This window comes from Marmota monax, unplaced genomic scaffold (assembly GCF_021218885.2).
Source record: "Marmota monax isolate L192 unplaced genomic scaffold, Marmota_monax_Labrador192_F-V1.1 WCK01_AAM20220418_F8-fsc00070, whole genome shotgun sequence".
Classification (NCBI taxonomy): domain Eukaryota; kingdom Metazoa; phylum Chordata; class Mammalia; order Rodentia; family Sciuridae; genus Marmota; species Marmota monax.
The window spans coordinates 7,552,687-7,576,452 of record NW_026692116.1 but is presented as its reverse complement, the minus strand read 5'-3'; the positions used below and the strand labels follow the sequence as shown (position 1 = coordinate 7,576,452).

The following is a 23,766-nucleotide window of genomic DNA, read 5'->3' as shown; positions in this document are numbered from 1 at the left end:
GTTCATAATACGTTCACATATGCATATCCGTACATAATTCTGTAGTTATTATGTAGCATTTTTCAAATTGTATTTAAGTGACCTTTGAAAAATGATAATGTCATTTTCTTGAGGAAAAAAGTTTCATCAAAATTAGAATAATTAACTTAATTCAAAATCTCTGTCTTTTTAAAATGATTTTCTAAAACATGAATCAATCCAAAAAAGTTCTGTGCAGTTTATCAAAGAAGATCTATATCCTCAAGATATTGATTTGCATTTTAAGTGTGACTACAAGGAGGGCCTACATTGATTAGAGACCAAAAGTTGCAGTTCAGTCCAGTCCATTAACTACTCCAGAAGGACCCTTCAGTGCCAATTAGAATTCTTGGCAGGGATGTTGCTATTCAAAGATCTGGTTCTTCTTTTGTTTGATTGCTTGTTGTTTGTTTGAATCCACAATTTGTATCCAGTCCTGGGCACCTAAAATGGCTTGGTTTTTATTTAAAGTTTCTGAACAGATGAAACAGAATGGTGGGATGTAACTGAATTTCCTGTTAGGTTCATCGGGCCACCCCATGTAAATGAAAGCTTAATTTAAATTGCATGTTACCTCTTAATTCATTGCAGCTTATATGATTGCAGTTTCTTGATTTAGACCTTGTTTTCTTAAGAATGGAAACTACATTCACATTTCTTAAATCTCTCAAATTGGCTTCTTCCTGGTCTTTGATCTAAAAACATTGTTCATAGCAGTGACATAATTTAAAAAATTGTTATCTCCACTGTGACTCTACAGTCTTTAGGAATTTTCATTGGCATATCCACAATTCTGTATCATGTTGTGTATGTGTGAGACAGAGTCTCACTGTGTTGCTTAGGTTCTCCCTTTGGCTGAGGCTGGCTTGGAACTCATAATTCTCTTGCCTCAGCCTCCCCAAGCCACTGAGATTACAGGCGTTTGCTAAAGTGCCCTGCATATATATTTTTCTTTGCACCATTTTTTTTGTCTTGAACTTATTATTTCTTCATTTCTGTCATCTTAAAAGTAAAAAAAAAAATCTGTATTACATATTACTTTTACATACTTCTAGTTTCCTTTGAGAAACCTTTCTTGGAGAATGAAAACCATTTATAAAATCTATTCCCCATAAAAATGCTGAGAAGAGGTAGATTGCCTGTCATATTAAATCAGTTGAGTTATTTTTTAAAAAAATCAAATGAAGTTTATAATGGAAATAAAAACTTACTTAAAAAATTTACTGTTGCCCAGCAGCAGAAAGATCTGGTTCTTCATTTTTGAATCACATTTTCTTAGAACATAATTGCCCTTAATATTTTTTAAAAAACGACAACTCTATTAGTTTTAAAATTTTTCATGTTCATTAGGTGGATTAGAAAAGTTTTATAAAATGAAGAAAAACATGAAATAGAATATGTCATATTGATGTAATTCAACATCTTCAAATGCCAATGAGGCTTTGCTGATGTTTTTAACACCTGTGTAATAATGTTGCCCTTTAAATGTAACTGGTTAAATTTTCAAAGCTGTGTCCTGGGATTTTGCCATTTGATGTCCATTAATATCAACTGGAATATGTGGCCAAATCCCTGTATACCACTTTGAAATTTTACCCCTTAGTGTTAATGATAGTCTTCTAACAGTGCAGTTAGAAATAAATTATTTATCTGCTTAGTTCAAATTTCCTTTAGTCTCTTGGGTCAACTAAATAAGGGTGAGTTTGAATTCCAATATTTCTTTATTACTTCAAAGTAACATGTATATAAAGAACCCATTAGCTTAGTATGTATTGAGCATGTCAGTTATATTATGCAGAGATAGCTGTATACTTATCTGAGGGTTTACCTTGTAGATTTCTGTAAAAGCTTTCCTTTAACTTTTATCTTCATTTAGATTTCTTTTTAATAGAGCTATTCATATGTATATATAAATGCATATATATACATAAATTGTGTCTGCTATATTAGCCTCCTTTATGGTTCAAACACAAAGATATAATTGATAAATATTTTGATATAAAAATATAATCTCAATCTCCGATTTCTAATTTGCCTTAATACTTATGTGTGCTAAATGTCTATTATGAAATTTTAAAGTATCAGCATAGAATCTTTTGACTAAGAAATACTAAATAGAGGAAATTTTTTAATGTGTGGCACAAGAAGCACACATTTCCACATTTCCACTTGGTTTTAAGTGCAAAAGCACTGGTTATGCATAAGTTATATCTATCTGAAATTGATATAAACAGAATTTTAAAAGTTTGACTTTTTAAAAGAACTTATCGTTTTAGAGTAGATTTAGATTCACAGCAAAAACTGAGAGAAAGGCAGAGATTTCTTATATACCAGCTGCCCCCATATGTTGGTAACCTCTCTCATTATCAACATACTTCACTGAAGTGATAAATTTGTTACAACTCATGAATCTACACTGATACATCATTAGTGCCTAAAGCCCATAGATCATATCAGGGTTAACTCCTAGCATTGCGTGTTTAATGAATTTGGATAAATATATGGCAACATGTGTCCATCATTATAGTATCACACATATAGTATTTTTATTGTCCTAAAAATCCTCCCTTTGCTACTTCGCCAACTACTGGTCTTTTTACTGTCTCCATAGTTTTGGCTTTTCCTGAATATCATTGCAGTCATTACCGTACAGTATATAGCCTTTTCAGGTTAAAAGCCACTGATCCCAAGCAAAGTGCCAAGTGCTTTCTTGAAGTGAGCACTGCAGTAAATACATATTGACAATGCTGATAATTGTGCTTGTGGCAACAGAGGAGATGAAAAGTACTACATGCCTTTTAGTACAACTTTGAATCAGTTGATGTTTGAGTTGTTTTTTGAGCCCTGGTTTAAGGCAATGTCAAATTCTTACATAAAAAGAACTATCTTTAGTTCAGAAAATGACCTTAAAGGACTGTTGATTTCTGAGTAAACGCCAGGAATATCCAAATGTTTTCCTCTATTTCATAATCATTGATGCTCTTCAGGATATTTAATACTTGAGGGCCAAAAGAGCTTCTGTACAGTGTATTGATGTTTGAAGTGACCACAAGGTGTTCTGTCCATTCAGGCAATACTCATGACTATTATGGAAAAGATCAACTTGGAATGTCTGGCTAATGAAAAATAAATCTATACACAGATGTATGAAGACACATGCACTCTAATTACTAGATTCTAATAAATTATCTTTAATTTGGTTAAAATTTTCTAATATGTGGAAATTTACATTAGGCTCATGCTATTTTTTCAAAGTATTTGAAATACATGTACAAAGAAATATGGAATCTGCAAGTTTGACAGCACCTTGCTTGTTTAACAGTATCTATATTCACACCAGCTGCTTTTGACTTTGCAGAAACATAACAGAGTTGTATGTCTATTTATGTACTGTATGTGATTGGTTTTGTTTTTCAGAACCTGCTGTTCCTTGTTCTTTTTGAAACAGATGCTTGAACATTCCATACAATCTTTATACATTGCTGTATGTCAAATTGTAATTTGCATGTATTTTATGCAAGAGTTCTAGGGTTGATATACCCACTTCATAACTTGTCTGCATTCAGTAATAGTATTAAATTTCTTACATACGCATGCATTGACAAATTAACATGCTCTGAAACATAATGTTTATATATTATGCATGTATATATCTTAAACAGAGATGAAGAAATGTGAAATTTGCCTGATACAATATTGACTTCACATATGATAACTATAAAGCAACATTTTCCAGTGGTCAATGTGTTAACCTTTTCTAATGCTCATTTTCTGTAGGGACAGCAATCAGACCTATTGCTTTGAGAGCTGTGACCTCCATTGCTCGTGCTTTACCTGGATTTCCTATTCTGGCCACTGGTGGGATTGATTCAGCTGAAAGTGGCCTTCAGTTTCTCCATAGTGGTGCATCAGTCTTACAGGTACTCTTTGTGTTTGTCCTCCAACAAAGAAGTGTGGGATTTAAGTGGCAGCACTCACTGAGTTCCTCTTGTGAGTAGAGAACAAACCCAAAGTTCATTTACTGTCCTATTGAACAGGACTTACTAATGTTCCATGTTTATCTAATATATTCATTTATCCATCTGTCTCTAAAATAAATGAGACCAGGTACCAAATGCTTACTGTATTACTGGTTTAACAAAAATACATGAAAGAAGAATCTGTGTAAAATAAAATTTTCACTGAAAGATAAAATGAAATCAAGGATAAGCCCAATACATGATCTGTGCTACAAGGTACCGGAGGGATTACCAAACTTGACTCTGGATTTCCTGGCACACAGAGAAAAAATTATTGGTCTCACAACTTCAAAATGTAAAAAATTAATTAGTTGTTTTGGTTCTTGTGATGGGATACTGGGTAACTTGACCCTCATCTTCACAAAGGGATGCTTTGAGATGTGGTGAATTGTACTTTCTGTAGCACTGCTACAAATAATACAAATTGGACATTTTTCATTATCTATACATTTTTTTTTTTAATGTTGCTCAACATAGGCCTAAAAGTGTTGGCACATTTTAGCATAAGCATTTGTCTGAAGGGCTAGATATTCATGTTTTGAAGTCTGACTTGACCTAAAAAAATTTTTTATTTAATAACTACACCATCATCTCTCAAGTAAAACTCCATTAATATGACTTCTCACTACGATGCATTAATGGCAATTAAAATCAGAGAGTTTAACATCATTCTCTCACAACACAAAAAGTTTGAGTGCAAATATCTTGTATTGCGAATTTGACTATCAGAATTAACATTGTCTTATGAAATTTATAAATTAAGGTAGAAATTATACACATATCAAAATGAAGATAGATTTCTGCTTCCAAGAATGTGGAGTAGACCTAGATTTCTGTGTGCTTTCCCTAGTACAACAGAAACCTGAGTGTGTGCGTGTGTGTGTGTGTGGGTGTGTGTGTGTGTGTGTGTAAGTAACATGAAAAGACTCTGAAAGATGGACGAGAAGGCAGACTGGCTAGGGAACCTCAAAACCTAAGGAATTAAAGAGTGATGAGTTTTATGACTTGATTCTTGTTTCCTCATATATGCCACATAGGTGCCAGCAACCCAGGAACAACAGAGATGTAGATGAAAAGCCTACTTTTGATAGCCACAGAACAAGGAAAGGAGCAGTATAGTAAAGGAGATGAGTTTTGGACAATAACTGTTCTACTTTAGCCAAACATCACATGTAAAAACTGCATTACCAAATCCATTTGTACAAAGGACAAGTGGGGATCCTAGTATAGGTATCTCCCCACTCTAGGCAGACCCATGTCCCCACTAGCAACAATGAGCTTCTGCATGTGGGAAGCCTGAACTCCCATTCAACCTGAGTGTAATGAGGTTTCCCTCATCTTGTACCTTTGGGTGATATAAAGAATGTCTACTGGTAGTCAGGACTTTGATTACCACTCTGTGGTAATAAGGCTTTTTCTCTTTATGGTGTCGTTGAAAACCAAGTAGGTTTTAAAATTGCAGCTTTTAAAATTCCATGTCCTATACTCTTAGGAATTTAACTATAATATTATGTTGTATAAATACTCATGCCCCTCCCAGCCAAGGAGCTATTAGTTAAGCTTAGTATTGAGCCAAGACTTTTATTCTCTCTCAGTCATACAAAGCAAGGAGCCATGCCTGTTGGGTGTCAGAAAACATCAAATAGGGAACTTGACATCTATATGGCAGTAAAAAGACAGCACCCTCCTTTTCCCTTGTCAGTGTGATATCCAGAAAGCCAGTCCCCGCAAAAAAAAAAAAAAAAAAAAAGTTTAAATAAGATGAAGAGGGTCTTAATACCCAATATAATAATATTTCAATGGAAAATTACTCATTCTACAAATTCCCAGGAAGATCTTAGGGTACATGATAAAAGGCCAGTTGGTACATACAGACACCAACATATTAGAGATGTTAGAATCATCTACAAATAAATCATCATCTATTTAAAGTTGTTATGATAAAATTGTATTAATAAGCAATAGAAAACATGCGTGAAACAAATGTACAACAAAATAAGACAAAAAAATCCTGAGAAAGAAATAGAGAATGTATTAGAATTAAATGAAAATTTATAATTTTCATTAGAATCAAATGAGAATTTTAGGATTGAAAAAATCCAATAACTGAGAAATAAAAATGTACTCAACAATAGAATGGAGAAAACAGAAAAAAGAATTAGTGCAATGGAAATTATCCAAGATTAATACAAGAAAATAAATTGAATAGAGCCTGTGGGAACTGTGAAAATATAATAACAAATCTAACATTTGTTTATCAGTCACAGAGGAGATGGGAAAGAAAATAGAGATGAAAAAGAAACAGTGACTGAAAACTTCTTCATTTGTTAAAAAAGATATAAAACTATAGATCCTAGAAGTCAAGGGAACCCCAAACAGGATACACTCAAATAAATCTATACAGAAATACATCATAATAAAATCTTTGCAACTAAAGACAAAGGAAAAGATTTGGAAGCAGCAAAAGAGAGATTTAAGACAAGGGTTAGAGGCACCCAGAACTCACCTGTTCTGTGAGGTATAATGAAAACACTGCAGTGCACTTTCTTCATGAGGTGAGTGACCATAGGAGAATGCTGGAATTCAATGGCAGACAGACAAATACTCAAAGAAACCATGTGTTATGGTTTGAATCTTCAGTGTCCCTGAAAGGCTCATGTGTTGAAGGCAACATTGTTCAGAGGTGGGGCTCTTGGAAAATAATTGGATAATTGATCCATTGACCTCATCAATAAATTAATTCACTTATGAACTAATAATTTGATGATTATTGGGAAATGGTGGAAACTATAAAAAGTGGGACTTAGTTGGAGGAAGTGTGCCCTGCCTCCTTCTTTGTTTCTGCTTTGTGGCTGTTACGAGGTATTAGGTTTCTTCTGCCATGCCCTTCCACCATGATGTTTCTGAATCTCTGAAACAACAAAAAAAATATTTCCTCCTAAGTTGTTTTTCTTAGGCATTTTTTAAGAGTTAAAAGCTGACTAATTCATGCAGAGACTTTGGATAATGGAATAGAGGGTAAAACAGAACAGCCCAGTATCAATCACATAGAAGCACAGGAAGGGGAGTGCCCCTTCTGTGAGGTAAATATAAGTGAGGAAGAGTTCCAGTGAGCACCTCTGGCACAGGATTTAGTATTATATAAAAATATAGTCTAAACAAACAATAGACCTAAGATTTGCATGGCAAACTAGCTTTGGAGAAGTTCTCTGCCCTTGCCTGCATATTCTCATGGGGATATAACTGGGAGCTATCTTGAGAAGAGTCCTAATTTTCTGAACTTACTGTTCTGGGAGTTGAAGACCCCTGAATTTTCCTGTCTCTGAGACCTCATGGAAATAACCCTACACAGACATATCAGGAAGTAGGCTCAAGAGTCAATTCAAACCTACTGGGAGAGAATCTGACAGCAACTTTCTGAGAATTTTATGCAGTGGGAGATCAAACTGAAGCACACAAGGGAATGGAAGTCACTTCCCTTTAGAATCAGTGGTTCAACAGGCCAGATATCAGAGTCCAGGGCAATGAGCAGTCACATGTAACAATCTAGAAGAGCCAAATATAACAACCTGAAAAAGCCAAGGCTGGGAACACCAGGATCATAGATAGCAGAATGTACAGAACCCAAAGCCATACCCTATCAGCGAGATATATGGGACTACATAGCTTTTCTCTGCCCTTTGTGGTATACCAGGTCATGCTGCAGAGTTGATAGTGCCTCTGCCCTCTAAGCACACAGCATAAAAATGTATGGAGAGAATCTTTGGAGAGCTCCACATTCTGCCCTACATCGTTGACATGCTGTGAAATCAGTATCTGTACTGACTTCAGAAGGCACAACTCAAATGACTCCAGAAAGAGTCTATCTGGGGAGCTCTGCATTCTGTTCTGGATACCCAGGTACAGGTGGAATTTAAAATGCCAGATAGACATGACCAGAAAAGAACATTTACACAACATAATAGTATAGTTAAATTCCTAAGAGTGTAGAACATAGAATTTAAAAGCTGCAAGAGAAAATTGGCAAGTAATAATTAAAGGCAAACCCTACAGAATAACATTGCAGAAGAAATTGTAAAGGCCAGGAGAGTGTAGAATGATGTGTTTCAAATCCTTAAAGAAAAGAATACCCTTATCATTATATCTAGCAAGCTTATCCTTTGAAATCAAAGAAGAAATAAAGACTTTTCCAGGTATTCATAGGCTAAAAGAATTCATGAGCACTAAACCCAGAGAAGCAATAAAAATTAACTTAATCATTTGAGCACAGGAAAGAATAAATATCACTAGAAGAGTAGACATGCAAATGATAAGTAGGTAAGAATCAAACATTATCAATATGGTAAACCATCAAATGTCTAAGATGTATAAGACAGGAAGAAATGAACATAATAAACTATTCAGAAGAACCTAATGAACAACTACAGATTTTTCATCAGTGGTCTTGAATGATCTTGATTCTCCAATTAAAAGATACAGATAAGTTGATTGGATAAAACAAATAAGACCCATGGATATGGTATATGCAAGAAACTCACTTCATCTACAAAGACAAACACAATCTGAAAGTGAAAGTCTAGAAAATGACATTACAGTCAAATGGAATCAACAAGCAGGAAGGAGTAGCTATACTTGTAGCCAACAAAACAGACTTCAAATCAAAATCAGCTAAAAAGAAAAAGAAGGTCACTACATTCTCATGAAGGTCATCAAGAAGATATAATGATTAAAAATATATACGCACTCAATGTTGGAGTATCGGACTTTAAAAAATAAATACTACTAGAAATAAAGGAGAGATAGATCGTCCCCCAAAATAGTGGATGATTTCGACACCTACCATCACAGATAGATCATCCAGACCAAAAAAAAAGTCAAGAGAGGCATGAGTTGAATTATATTATAGATCAAATGAACTTAATAACTTAACAGATATCTACAAAATATCTTTGTAATATAATATCCATCCAAGAAGTGCAGAATACACATTTTTTCATTAGCACGTGGTACTTTTTCAAAATAGATCACATTTGAGGCCATAAAGTATCTTAACAAATTCAAATAAATTTGTGCATGTTATCAGGCAACAGTGGAATGAAAACAGAAACAACAGGAAGAGAGACTTCATAAGTTATATAGATGTGTGCAGATTGAGCAAAACACTATTGAACAGTGAATCATTGAAGAAATTGAAGGGAATTAAAAAATCTTGAGATTCAAATGAAAATTGAAATAAAACATGCCAGAATATATGAGATACAACAAAGGCATAATAAGAGAGAAATTCATAACAATGAATACCTACATAAAAAAAAACAAAATAAGAGAGGTCTCAAATAAATAATCTAAAGATAGATCTCAAGGTCAAACCAAACCCAAAATCATTAGAAGGAAGTTAATAATAAAGATCAGAGCAGAAATAAATAAAATAGAGATGAGAAGAACAATTTAACTGATCCATTAAAGAAAACACTGGTACTTTAAAAACACAATTGACAAAGTTTTATCTGAACAAACCAAAAGAAAGAAAGAGCCAAATAAATAAAAGTAGAGATGAATGAGATGTGACAACAGATACCACTGAATTTGAACAATCATTAGTAAATATTTTGAAATGTTAAATGCCAATAATTTGGAAAATCTAGAAGAAATAGAAAAAAATCTGAACACATATGACTGAACAAAATTTAAGCAAGAGGGTATTAAATTCTCAAATAGATCAACAACTAGTAATGAGAATCAAGAAGAAATAAAAGTCTCCCAACAGTGAAAACCCAGGAATGAATACATTCAGTGCTTAATTTTACCAGACTTTTAAAGAAATGATATAAATACTTCTACAACTATTTTATAAAATGGAATTTATTAAACAAAGCCAGTATTGCCCTGCTTCCAAAGCATAATTAGGGCACAACAACAATAACAGCAAAGAAAAATAAAGACCAAGATTTCTGGTGAATATAAATACAAAAATTCTCAATAAAACAATTGAAATGAATTCAGCAGCTCAGTCCAAAGTTCATACATCTTGATCAAGGTGGTTTCATTCTAGGGATGCAAGAATGGTTCAATATATGCAAATCAATGAGCATAGTACAACACATAAAGAGAATTAAGGATGAAAATCACATGATGACCTCAATAGATGCAAAACTAAAACCTATGAAAAAATTCATCATCACTACACGATAAAATCCTGAATCAATTAGGTGTGGAAAGAAAACTAAATATGACAGTCCTAACATCAACATCATACTAATGGAAAAAACTGGAAGTATTTCCTCTAATATCAGCAATGCAAAAAAAAAAATGTGAAAAAGCCAGGCACAGTGGTGCATGCCTGTAGTCCTAGCAGCTCAAGAGGCTAAGGCAGGAGGATTGCAAATTCAAAACCAGCCTCAGCTAAGCAATTTAGTGATATTCTGTCTCTAAATAAAATACAAATAATAGGGCTGGGGATGTGACTCAGTTGTCAAGTGCCCCTGAGTTCAATCCCCAATAACACACCCCCCCCCCGAAAAAAGTGTGACCAATTTCATAGCTCATATTCTACACAGTACTAGAAATTTTAGCCAGAGAAGTAAGGTAAGAGACAGAAATAAAAGGGTATAGATAGTATGGTGGAAGTTAAACTATCCATGTTTGCTGATGATATGAGTCTATTATTTGAAAACTCTAAAGACTTGATCAAAAAACTCTTAGATCTAATAAACAAATTCTGCCAAGTATCATTATACATAATCAACATACAAAAGTCAGTAGCTTTTTTATGCAATGATTATGAATGTACTAAGGAAGAAATCAGGAAAGCAGTCCCAAAACAATAATCTAAAAAAAAATCTAGGAATAAACTAAGGAAGTAAAATTCCCTCCAATGAAAATTACAAAATATCAAAGAAGGAAATGCAAGAAGACACAGAATATGTAAAGATCTCCCATGTTCTTGGGTTGGGAAAACTACTATTGTTAAAGTGGTCAAATTACCCAAAGAGATCTATAGATTCAATGTAATTCTCATTTTAAACAATGTCATTTTTCACAGATGTAGAAAAAGCAATCCTAAAGTTTATATGGAAACACACAAATCCATGAACAGCCAAAGCAATCCTAAACAAAAAGGGCAATGCTGGAGGCAACACAATACCATATTTCAAAATATACTGCAGAGCAATAGCAACAACAATAACATGGTATTAGTATAAAAACAAACATGTAAACCAATGGAACGGAATACAGAACCCATATATAAACCCATACATCTGCATGCAAGTAAGGATTGACCAACAAAGGTGTCAAAAACACACGTCAGAAAAGATAGCCTCTTTAACAAATGGTGCTTGGAAGATTGGATAGGCACAAGTAGAAGATTGAAACTACACCCCCTACCTCTTATCTTATACAAAACTCAACTCCAAATGGACCAATGACCTTAATGTAAGATCTGAAACATTAAAATTACTCGAAGAAAACTGGGGGAAACACTCCAAGACATTGACACAGGCAGTGATTTTGCCAATAGAAATACAGTAGCTCAGGAAGCAAAACCAAGTATTGACTAATGGGATTACATCAAATCAAAAACTTCTGTACAATAAAGACAAAGGAAACATATTCAACAGAATAAAAAAAATGATCTACAGAATGGGTGAAAATCTTTGTCAGCTATCCTTATACACTGTTTTGAGGGACGTAAATTTGTACAGTTGCTATGGAAAACAGTATGGAGGTTTCTCAAAACACTAAAAATAGAACTCTAATATAAACCAGCTATTCCACTTTCAAGCATAATATCAAAAACATGAAACAAGTATATAAAATATCTGCATACCCATGTTTATTGCAGCATTATTCACAGTAGTTTAGATATGGAATCAGTCGAGGTATTCATAAATAGATGAATGGATAAGGAAAATATAGAATATTATTCCACAATATAGAAGAATTCATGCCTGTCATTTGCAGGAAAATGGACAAACTGAAGGATATCATATTATGCAAAATAAGCTATACAAAAAAAATTATCACATGTTTTCTCCCATATTTGGAAACCAAAGAAAAGAGAGAAAGAAAATAAGGAAAGAAAGGTTACCTGAAGGTTGAAGAGGGACTATCAGGGAAAGGGAAGAGAACTGAGAGTAGTAAGGAGAGTAGTAAGGAGAGAGGGAAGGAGAAGACTGGGTGAAAGGAAAGGTAGATATGATCAACACATGATATATAAATGTTGTAGTGACATCCATTAATTTGTAGAATTATATGTTAATAATTTAAAATGTAGCTAAAGAGAAATGACACCTATCTGAAGCAAATACAAAATTCTAATAACAGTGGATTCCTTATCAAAAACCTTGGAGTCCAGAAGGAAGTAGGGAAATATTTTTTCAATTGTTGAAGGGAAAAAAAATCTGTCATCCCAGAATCCCTGTTTCTCACGTATAAAGAGAAAGTCAAGACCATCTCAATTGAGGAAAAACTGAGAACTTATTGCCAGAAGACTTGAAAGAAAAGAATGGCTAATGAAATTTCCTTAAGAAGAAAGTAAATGATAAAAGAAGGTACTTTGGGGACATCAGGAAGGAAGAAAGCATATGGAGCAGTTTCTTCAAATAGAATCTGGAAGATAACAGAAGTCTAGGCTTGAATATGATCTGAATATATTTACATGAATACAAAAGAAATACCTGGATAGGAAGAAGCACTTGGGTTATGAATGGGTTTCAGAATGAACTCTTGCTCCTTGCCAGACATATGATCATCATCATGTCACACTAGGAATTGAAGGTTGTCCACTGTCTACCATGTACTGATCGTACTGCCACAACATATGGTATTTCTACAACCCCCACAAAAGAAAAATAATTCTATACTTTTCTTTGTATTACTTTATCGACATTCACTAAGGCTTACAGGATGAAGGTGGTATGGAGAATATCACACAACTAGCGTTAAAGCCAGAACTCAGATCCAGGGCTTCATAGCCACAAAACTGCCTGGTCACACTACCTATCCCACCTCAAAGGATCTGTAAGATGGGAATATCAGTAGTAGTCTTCCATTTCTACTCAAATCCTGCATGTGCAGGCTTTGGCTTACTGCTTAAGATTCAGGATTAAAGAAAGAGAGGAAATGTGAAAACCCAGAAAAATAAACCAACATCATGTATCCTAAGTGCAGAGATGTGCTCAGTGTATGGAATTTAGCATGCAAACATATGTAGAATATTATATGTACTCTTAAAAATACATGGTGAAATAATTACTCCAATTTCAGCTTTGGCTTAGGCTCAAGAGGGGAAAATCAGAGACACATTGAGACAATTGTAGGAAAAGGAAGCTTATTGTATTCAATACATGAACAGACTCTGGGACTGGAACACAAGAGCCATGGGGCAGTTCTTGGGAAATACCTATGACTGTCTCTCTTTCGTGGGCCCTTGATTTCTCTTTCAAAGGAATCTGAATTTCTGTCCATTCTTTTCCTTTCCATGTTTTCTTGGTTTTTTGTCCTCTGAATTTTTGACCAGCACATCATGGTTATGACCCTCTGGTCCTCCTCACATGGTGCCCTTTGGGCTCCAGTTTCTACATGAAATGACTCACTAGCTTAATATCTGCCGGCTCAAATTTCCAAGAGAGGAAATCTGTTTGACTCAATTTTATCTTTTCTCTAGATTCCATCATAAGCCAATGCTCACTCCATGTGTTGACTGCTTGATTGTATCAGGAACATGCTAAATATTTGTTGAATGAATTTGTTGAGTTAATGTGTTTGTGGTTTTTGTTTTGTGATTTTTTTTTTAAATTTTAACCAAAATTATGAAGAGGAGGGGATAAAAGATTTCGCTTAGTTTAAGAACTCTCTGTCTCTTCTGCTTTGGCTGTAAATGATACAGAAACTTTGCAGCATTGCAAAATATTGGCTCCCAAATGGTTTTGTTAAAAATGTAAATTTTCACATGTAGGGTTATACTGGTTAAAAATTGCAGATTGTTTACCAATTGTATTATTAGTTTGAGTCGGACTTTTATTCATCAGAAAAAGAAATTTTTAACCAACTTTAGCTAAAGTATGAATAAAAATCAGTATTAAGATATACTTTGGATGGTCATGAGTTAAAAACACTTGAATTTATAATTTTGTCCTGGCCTTTCAACAGGGTGGAGAATGTGTAATATTTTCTCTCTCTCTCCCATTGTAACTGAATTTCACCCTGCTCTACTCCCTAATCCTGGGTTAATATAACCTTTCATTTTCTATACTTCTGGGCTGCTGAATATTATTAGAGAAATTCAAAAAAGGCAATATCACAACAGACACTTCAGATATACAGAAGATAATCAAAAATTATTTTGAATCCTTATACTCCAATAAATTAGAAGATAGTGAAGGCATAGATAAATTTCTTAAGTCATATGATCTGCCCAGATTGAGTCAGGAGGATATAGACAACCTAAACAGACCAATATCAATTAAGGAAATAGAAGAAACCATCAAAAGACTACCAACTAAGAAAAGCCCAGGACCGGATGGGTATACAGCAGAGTTTTACAAAACTTTAAAGAAGAAGTAATACCAATACTTTTCAAGCTACTTCAGGAAATAGAAAAAGAGGGAGAAGTTCCAAATTCATTCTACGAGGCCAACATCACCCTGATACCTAAACCAGACAAAGACACTTCAAAGAAAGAAAACTACAGACCAATATCTCTAATGAACCTAGATGCAAAAATCCTCAATAAAATTCTGGCGAATTGGATACAAAAACATATCAAAAAAATTGTGCACCATGATCAAGTAGGATTCATCCCTGGGATGCAAGGCTGGTTCAATATACGGAAATCAATAAATGTTATTCACCACATCAATAGACTTAAAAATAAGAACCATATGATCATCTCGATAGATGCGGAAAAAGCATTCGACAAAGTACAGCATCCCTTTATGTTCAAAACTCTAGAAAAACTAGGGATAACAGGAACATACCTCAATATTGTAAAAGCAATCTATGCTAAGCCTCAGGCTAGCATCATTCTGAATGGAGAAAAATTGAAGGCATTCCCTCTAAAATCTGGAACAAGACAGGGATGCCCTCTCTCACCACTTCTGTTCAACATAGTTCTCGAAACACTGGCCAGAGCAATTAGACAGACGAAAGAAATTAAAGGCATCAAAATAGGAAAAGAAGAACTTAAATTATCACTATTTGCAGATGACATGATTCTATACCTAGCAGACCCAAAAGGGTCTACAAAGAAACTATTAGAGCTAATAAATGAATTCAGCAAAGTGGCAGGATATAAAATCAACACGCATAAATCAAAGGCATTCCTGTATATCAGCAACAAATCCTCTGAAATGGAAATGAGGACAACCACTCCATTCACAATATCTTCAAAAAAAATAAAATACTTGGGAATCAACCTAACAAAAGAGGTGAAAGACTTATACAATGAAAACTACAGAACCCTAAAGAGAGAAATAGAAGAAGATCTTAGAAGATGGAAAAATATACCCTGTTCATGGATAGGCAGAACTAACATCATCAAAATGGCGTTATTACCAAAAGTTCTCTATAGGTTTAATGCAATGCCAATCAAAATCCCAACGGCATTTCTTGTAGAAATAGAGAAAGCAACCATGAAATTCATATGGAAAAATAAACGACCCAGAATAGCAAAAACAATGCTAAGCAGGAAGTGTGAATCAGGCGGTATAGCGATACCAGACTTCAAACTATACTACAGAGCAATAGTAACAAAAACAGCATGGTACTGGTACCAAAACAGGCGGGTGGACCAATGGTACAGAATAGAGGACACAGAAACCAATCCACAAAACTACAACTATCTTATATTTGATAAAGGGGCTAAAAGCATGCAATGGAGGAAGGATAGCATCTTCAACAAATGGTGCTGGGAAAACTGGAAATCCATATGCAACAAAATGAAACTGAATCCATTTCTCTCGCCATGCACAAAAGTGAATTCAAAATGGATCAAGGAGCTTGATATCAAATCAGAGACGCGCCGTCTGATAGAAGAAAAAGTTGGCTACGATCTACATACTGTGGGGTCGGGCTCCAAATTCCTCAATAGGACACCCATAGCACAAAAGTTAATAACTAGAATCAACAAATGGGACTTACTCAAACTAAAAAGTTTTTTCTCATCAAAAGAAACAATAAGAGAGGTAAATAGGGAGCCTACATCCTGGGAACAAATCTTTACTCCTCACACTTCAGATAGAGCCCTAATATCCAGAGTATACAAAGAACTCAAAAAATTAGACAATAAGAGAACAAACAACCCAATCAACAAATGGGCCAAGGACCTGAACAGACACTTCTCAGAGGAGGACATACAATCAATCAACAAGTACATGAAAAAATGCTCACCATCTCTAGCAGTCAGAGAAATGCAAATCAAAACCACCCTAAGATACCATCTCACTCCAGTTAGATTGGCAGCCATTATGAAGTCAAACAACAACAAGTGCTGGCGAGGATGTGGGGAAAAGGGTACACTTGTACATTGCTGGTGGGACTGCAAATTGGTGCAGCCAATTTGGAAAGCAGTATGGAGATTTCTTGGAAAGCTGGGAATGGAGCCACCATTTGACCCAGCTATTCCCCTTCTCGGTCTATTCCCTAAAGACCTAAAAAGAGCATGCTACAGGGACACTGCTACATCGATGTTCATAGCAGCACAATTCACAATAGCAAGACTGTGGAACCAACCTAGATGCCCTTCAATAGATGAATGGATAAAAAAAAAATATGGCATTTATACACAATGGAGTATTACTCTGCATTAAAAAATGACAAAATCATAGAATTTGCAGGGAAATGGATGGCATTAGAGCAGATTATGCTAAGTGAAGCTAGCCAATCCCTAAAAAACAAATGCCAAATGTCTTCTTTAATGTAAGGAGAGTAACTAAGAACAGAGTAGGGTTGAAGAGCATGAGAAGAAGATTAACATTAAACAGGGATGAGAGGTGGGAGGGAAAGGGAGAGAGAAGGGAAATTGCATGGAAATGGAAGGAGACCCTCAGAGTTATACAAAAGTACATACAAGAGGAAGTGAGGGGAAAGGGAAAAATAATACAAGGGGGACAAATGAATGTCAGTAGAGGGGGCAGAGAGAGAAGAGGGGAGGGGAGGGGAGGGGAGGGGGGATAGTAGAGGATAGGAAAGGCAGCAGAACACAACAGACACTAGTATGGCAATATGTAAATCAATGGATGTGTAACAGATGTGATTCTGCAATCTGTATATGGGGTAAAAATGGGAGCTCATAACCCACTTGAATCAAAGTGTGAAATATGATATATCAAGAACTATGTAATGTTTTGAACAGTCAACAATAAAAAATTAAAAAAAAAAAGAATGTATCATTCTTGGTGGTACTGTTTTATTTCCATTATTTGATTTTAAAGGTTATTTGACATGGACCTTTCAATGATAAAACATCCAATAGTCTTACCTTAAAAATGCTTTAGTGAATCTTTTTTTTTCCTGCTTCTATAGATATGCTATTGAGTTTCGATGGTGATTGCTTTGTATTTGTAGACCTCTTTGGGTAGTATGGACATTTTAACTATGTATATGTATATATATATACAGTATATCTTTAAATTTGTGTATTTTTCTATTTATTTCATCAATAGTTTATATTTTCAGTATATAAAGTGTCTACCCTCTTAATTAAATTTACTCCTAATTTTTATGCCAAAAGTTCTAATGAAGAAGACGGGTAATATATTATAAGTATAAAGTATGAGTGTATTGGTTGGTATTTAAGATGATAAATGCCATGAGGTAAAAAAGATCTTTATTGAGTAGATAAGATTTTATAAAAATTGAAAGCAATGAATACAGGGAAATTGCTACTGAAGAAAAATTAGCCTCTAGGTTTGATTGTACACAGTTTTGCTAATTCAAAATTTAAATAAAATATAAAATTCTCAAAATATTGTATAACATTGAAGAATTAAGAAAATTGCTTTTAAGATTTCTTTTTCTTTTATTTGTGAGTATATAGAAACACTACTGATTTTTATATTTTGATATTATATCCTTCAAATTTACTGAGTTCTTTTGTTTTTTGGTGGAGTATTCAGTTTTTCTATGTAGAAGATTATCATATGTAAATGAAAAATTTAACAACTTATTTTACATTTTGGATGCTTTTCATTCTTTTTCCTGTGTTATTTCTCTGATTAGGCCTTCTCATACTATGTTGAACAGGATTGGAAAGAGTAAACATTCTTGTTTTGTTCCTAATCCTATCTTTTAACATTTTACTATTAAGTATGATTTTTTAACTGTGTTAAGGTACACTTTTTGTAAAATTTGTTGGGAATTTAATCATTGAAAAAAATATTAGATTTTGTCAAATATTTTTTCTGCATCTCTGAGATGATGACTTGATTTTCATCCTTTATTTTGTTAATGTGGTATATCACATTTATTGATTTGTATAGCCTGAGCCATCCTTTATATCCTAGGAATAAATCCTACTTGATAATTTCAGTGATCCTTTTAATATGCTGTTGAATTTGACTTGCTATTATTTTGTTGAATTTGCATCTATGTACATTAGGGCTATTGGTCTATAACCTTTTTCCTATAGAGTTTTTAATCTGACTATATTATCAGGATAAAACTGAGTTTATGAAGTGAGTTTAGATGTATTCCCTCCTCTTCAGTATTTTGTAGGAGTCATAGAAGTATATAAGTTTTATTTTAAGTGTTTGGTAGGAATCAGTAGTGAATACGTCAGGTACTGAGCTTTTTTGATGAGAGATTTTTTTTTTTAACTCATATAGTCTCTTATCATTGTTCTGTTTGGATTTGTTTTATTTCTTTCAGTCTTTGTAGATTCAGTCTTCGTAGGCTGTGCATGTTTAAAAATTTATCCATATCTTCCAGGGAATCCAATTAATTGACATGTAATTGTTCATAGAAGTTTCTTGAAATCCTTATATTTTTGTGGTATCAGTTGTAATGTCTCCTCTTTAATCTGGTTTTATGCATAGGAATCTACTCTTGTTTTCTCTTAGTATAGCTAAATGTTTTTTGTTTATCTTTTCAAAAACCAATTTTTAGTTTTTCAGTTTCTATTTTTTCTCTAGTCTCTATTTTACATATTTATGCTCCAATATTTATTATTCCCTTATTTGCTAATAAGATTAGATGTAGTTTGTGTTTTAGAGTTTTTTTGACACTGTAATCAAAAAACCTGAAAAGTACAACATTGATGTGGAAAAGTTTATTTGGGGTTCATCATTTCAGAGGTCTCAGTCCATAGAAAGCCAATTCTGTTGCTTGGGGCCCAGTGTGGCTCAGAACATCATGGCAAAAAGGCACAGGAAGGAAAGCAGCTCAGGACATAACAAGGAAGCAGAGAGAACTCTGCTCAACAGGGACAAAATATAAATCCTAAAGGCACTCCCTCACTGACTTACCTCCTCCAGCCACTCACCACCTGCTTGCAGTTATCTCTCAGTTAATCCATAATACTGGATTAATCCACTGATTAGGTTACAGCTCTCATAATCTGACAATTTTTCCTCTGAATGTTCTTGCATTGTCTCACACATGAGTTTTGAGGAATACTACATATCAAGACCATAAAAGTTTGTTCTTTTCAAGTTTCTTGAGCAGTATCATTGTTTACATAAACAGAAGAAATAATCCTAATGTTCATATTTTTAAAAAAGCCAATGAATAGCCAGAGCAATCCTGTGAAATAAAAACAAACTTGGAAGTGTCACAGTTCCTGATTTCAAATTTTAATACAAAGTGATAAGAATCAACAGAATAGAGTATTGATAAAAAAAACAGATACACAGATCAATAGATCAGACTAAAGAGCCCAGAAATAAACCCAAATATAGTCAACTAATTTTCAAAAAGGATAACAAGAAGACACAATGGAAAAAAGGGTAGTCTCTTCTATAAATGGATTTGAGAGAGAAAAGTGGGTATCCACCTGAAATAGAATGGAAAAATTCTGAACCCTTTTCTTATGTCATACACAAAAATCAACTCAAAATGAATTCAAGACCTAGATATAGAACTTGAAACTGTAAAATTTCTTGAAGGAAATATAGGGGAAAACTTGCTAGACCAGATGTTGGTCTTGGCAATGATTTTTTTTTTTTTTTTTTTTTTTTTTTTAGTATGATACAAAAAGCACAGATAGGGGCTGGGGCTGTAGCTCAGTGGACAGAGCACTTGCCTATCTTGTGAGGCACTGGGTTTGATCCTTAACACCACGTAAAAATAAACAAACAAAATAAAGGTATACTGTTCATCTACAACTACAAACAATTTTACAAAAGCACAGAAAACACAAGGAAAAATAAACAAGTAAGATTGCATGAAAACAAGAAGCTTCTGCTTGGCAGTGAAACAACACATGAAAAGGCTACAAGTGGATGAGACAAAAGTATTAGCAAACCTGTAGTTTTCAAGGGAATAGTATCCAATTACATGAGGAGCTCATACAACTCTATAAGGGGAAAGGAAGGAAGGAAGGAAGACAGGGAGGGAGGGAGGGAGGGAGGAAGGAAGGAAGGAAGGAAAGAAAGAAGGAAGGAAGGAAGGAAGGAAAGAAGGAAGGAAGGAAGGAAGGAAGGAATTAAAAATGGGCAAAGAATCTGAATAGATTTTTGTCCAAAGAAGACATATAAATGGCTGTTACAGTCAGCTTTGTATTGCTGTGACCAAAATACCCAACAAGAAAATCTTAGATGAGAAAAAAGTTTATTTAGCACTCAGGGTTTCAGAGGTCTCAGTCCATAGATGACTAACTACATGCTCTGGGCCCAATGTAAGGAAGCTCATCATGGGGCAAGGGCCCATGGAGAAAAGCTGCTCAACTCATGGCCTCAAGGAAACAGAGAGAGGGTGGGTGGAGAAGGGGACCTAGGAAAAATGCACTATTTTAGGGCATGCCCCCAGTGACCTACATTCTACAGCCATGACCCACCTGCCTACAGTTACCAACTAGTCAGTCCATTCAAACTTGGACAGGCTGATTAGGTTATAGTTCTCATAATCTGATATTTTACCTCTGAATATTCCTGCATTAACAGGAGTTTTGGGGTAATACCTCATATCTAAACCATAACAATGGCCAATAAACATGTGAAAAGATGCTCAACATCCCTAATTATCAGAAAAATAGAAATCAAAACCACAATGAGCTTTCATCTCATACTTGTTAGAACAGCTATTATCAAATAGACAAAAGATACCAGGTGTTGGCAAGAGTGTAGTAAACAGGGACCCATTTCCTCTGTTCATGGGAATGTAAATTGGTACAGACATTATTCCTCAATAATTTTTTTAAAGGAGCTACCAATAGACCCAGAAACCCCTCTTCTTGATAAATACCCAAAGGAAATGTAGTGAGCACTTTGTAGATACTTCTGCATTTCTATATTCATTGAGATATTATTCACAATAGCCACAATATGAAAACAACCTAATGGATAAAAAAAATTTGGTATATATGGACAATGGAATATTATTCACCCTTAATGAAAAAGAAATTCTGCCATTTGCAACATCATGGATGAATCTGGGGGAAATTATACTGAATGATTTAAGCCAGACACAGAAAGAAAATAATATCTCATGGTTTTATTATATGTGGAATATAATAAGATGTGAAATGAAGGATATGTTGATTGACTTGGCTGCAGAGCTCATTTGACTAAATACATGTATATCAAAACATCATGTTATATACCCTGAACATACAAAAAATTGGGGGAATGTGCTTCAAAGGATGCTGATTATAAAAACTAAGGAATTAGCTAGAGATTAATTTGAATGCTCTAGGAGCACAAACAACCGTCATACCAGAACCAGATGCAATAAACTGTCCTGCAAGATACAAACCAATTATGATTTGGGGTTCCGGGGTAGCTGCTCTTACAACTTTATCAGTCAACCCAAATGACTTCTAATTTATTTAAGTGAACTCCCAGTGTCTTTGAAATCCCCGGTTTTTCATCTTATTTGACAGCCTTTCATTAGTTAGAATATGCAAATTAGAACTATAAAGAGGACAGATGAAAATTATCAGTAAATTTCAGGTATTGAAATTTATAAATACCTTGTTTAATTATAATCTCAAACTCTTCATAAACTCATGAGGTCTTAAAATCTTTTTTTTCCGGGGGTTGGGGGGAGGCTACCCAAGGCAAAGAAATTTGTTTCAGATTGCCAATTAGTTAGTTATTTACAAAGATATTAGTAAATAAATGAGTTATTTGCCTTTAAAGTAGTTTAAAGAAAGATCTATAATAAACTAATACTGTCTAAGTTCTGTTTTTGTTTGTTAGTTGGTCCCATACCTTGCCTTCCCAGAGGAAAAGTCCTGTATCCCCTTCCTCTGATCTGGGCACTGGTATTTAATTTCTGATTTAAAAACTGTTCAGAGATTTGTATTGTAACCCAAATTCAGACCAAGACAGTTCCTTTTAGTTACAGGTTTCATCATAAAATGTTCACCTTCCTCTATTCTATACAGATAGAGAATATAAGTGCTATATAACCTGTTTTTCACTGACTGAATTTCTATAATTTAATTTAATGATATTGCCATTACAGTTCAATCCCTTAAGGACTTTGATTCAGAATTTCAGAAATTATAGGAAGCCATCAATTCACACATGTACAATTATGACCTGTGCCTTCATTGAGATTGTGTGGGTGATTTTTTTATATTCCATCTTTTTGTGTGTGGGTTTGTCACTAAAGTTAATAGAAAATCCTGAGATACAACAGAAAGAGGTAGTTTAGTGGGCATTTGCTGTGGAGAGTCACGGTCACGTGATGGTCATTCACTGGCCTCAGATAACCAAATCAATTTTAGCAATAATCAAAGTCACTCTGATGAAGCTAGTTCAAGCTAAATGGAATCTTTTAATGTGATCAGGAAATGTATTATTTTATTAAAGCTAAAGAAAGAAAGAAGTAACTAGAGCAGCATGGTGACAGTGTTTCCACATGAGTGCAGATGCATTACCCACACTCCTGGTCATAATGCACATGGATCTTCCGTGTTCCACCTTTACTGATGGGTGTCGTTAGGTGATAAAAGATTTATCTTACCATTTTCAGAATTTCCATAGAGTAACTTATGGTAAGTATTCATTCAATGAATTCTAATTTTTTTTCTTACATCGCCATTCACTTTAAAGCCAAAATACACTATGCGAAGATTAGCACCATTCAAAGTGATTTTTAGATAACATCAAAACTTCCCCATAACTAGTTAAAATAGACACATTTTACTTTTCATTCTGCAGTTTCTTATTTTCTAGATTTAATAAGTATTTCATTTACAATTTTAAGAGTAATTTTAAGAGGATATTTTAAAAAATAGAAACCCTCTATCCTTATAATAATATATAGAAAAAAATATGGCCTTAGTATCCATTCAATGAAGTTCTAATTACTGTGTCAATTATTACATTATTTTAAATTACTTTAATGGAAGGTTGTTTTCGAGAGGTTGTAATTTTTAAAAAGCATCTTGATTCCAGGGCAGCAAATGTTGTTTATAAGCAAAAATAAGAAATTAAGTGGAAACCCCTTAGGCATTTGAATGACTACATACTCTCTCCTTGGTGGAAAGATCAAAGTCCAGATTCAAAGGAAATTAATTGAAATTAAATTATTATTTTTGAAAGACAGCTTTACTGAGTTAATA

At 34.1% G+C, this 23,766-nt stretch overlaps 1 protein-coding gene across 1 annotated transcript in view; it reads left to right on the top strand.

Annotated features, from left to right (window-relative positions):
- Positions 1-23,766, top strand: part of Dpyd (dihydropyrimidine dehydrogenase) — an 822,495-nt gene that overhangs the window by 653,128 nt on the left and 145,601 nt on the right. Inside the window, exon 19 of the mRNA XM_046462335.2 lies at positions 3,796-3,938. Within this exon, the coding sequence (XP_046318291.1) occupies positions 3,796-3,938 (143 nt within the window). The remainder of the gene's footprint in view (positions 1-3,795; positions 3,939-23,766) is intronic.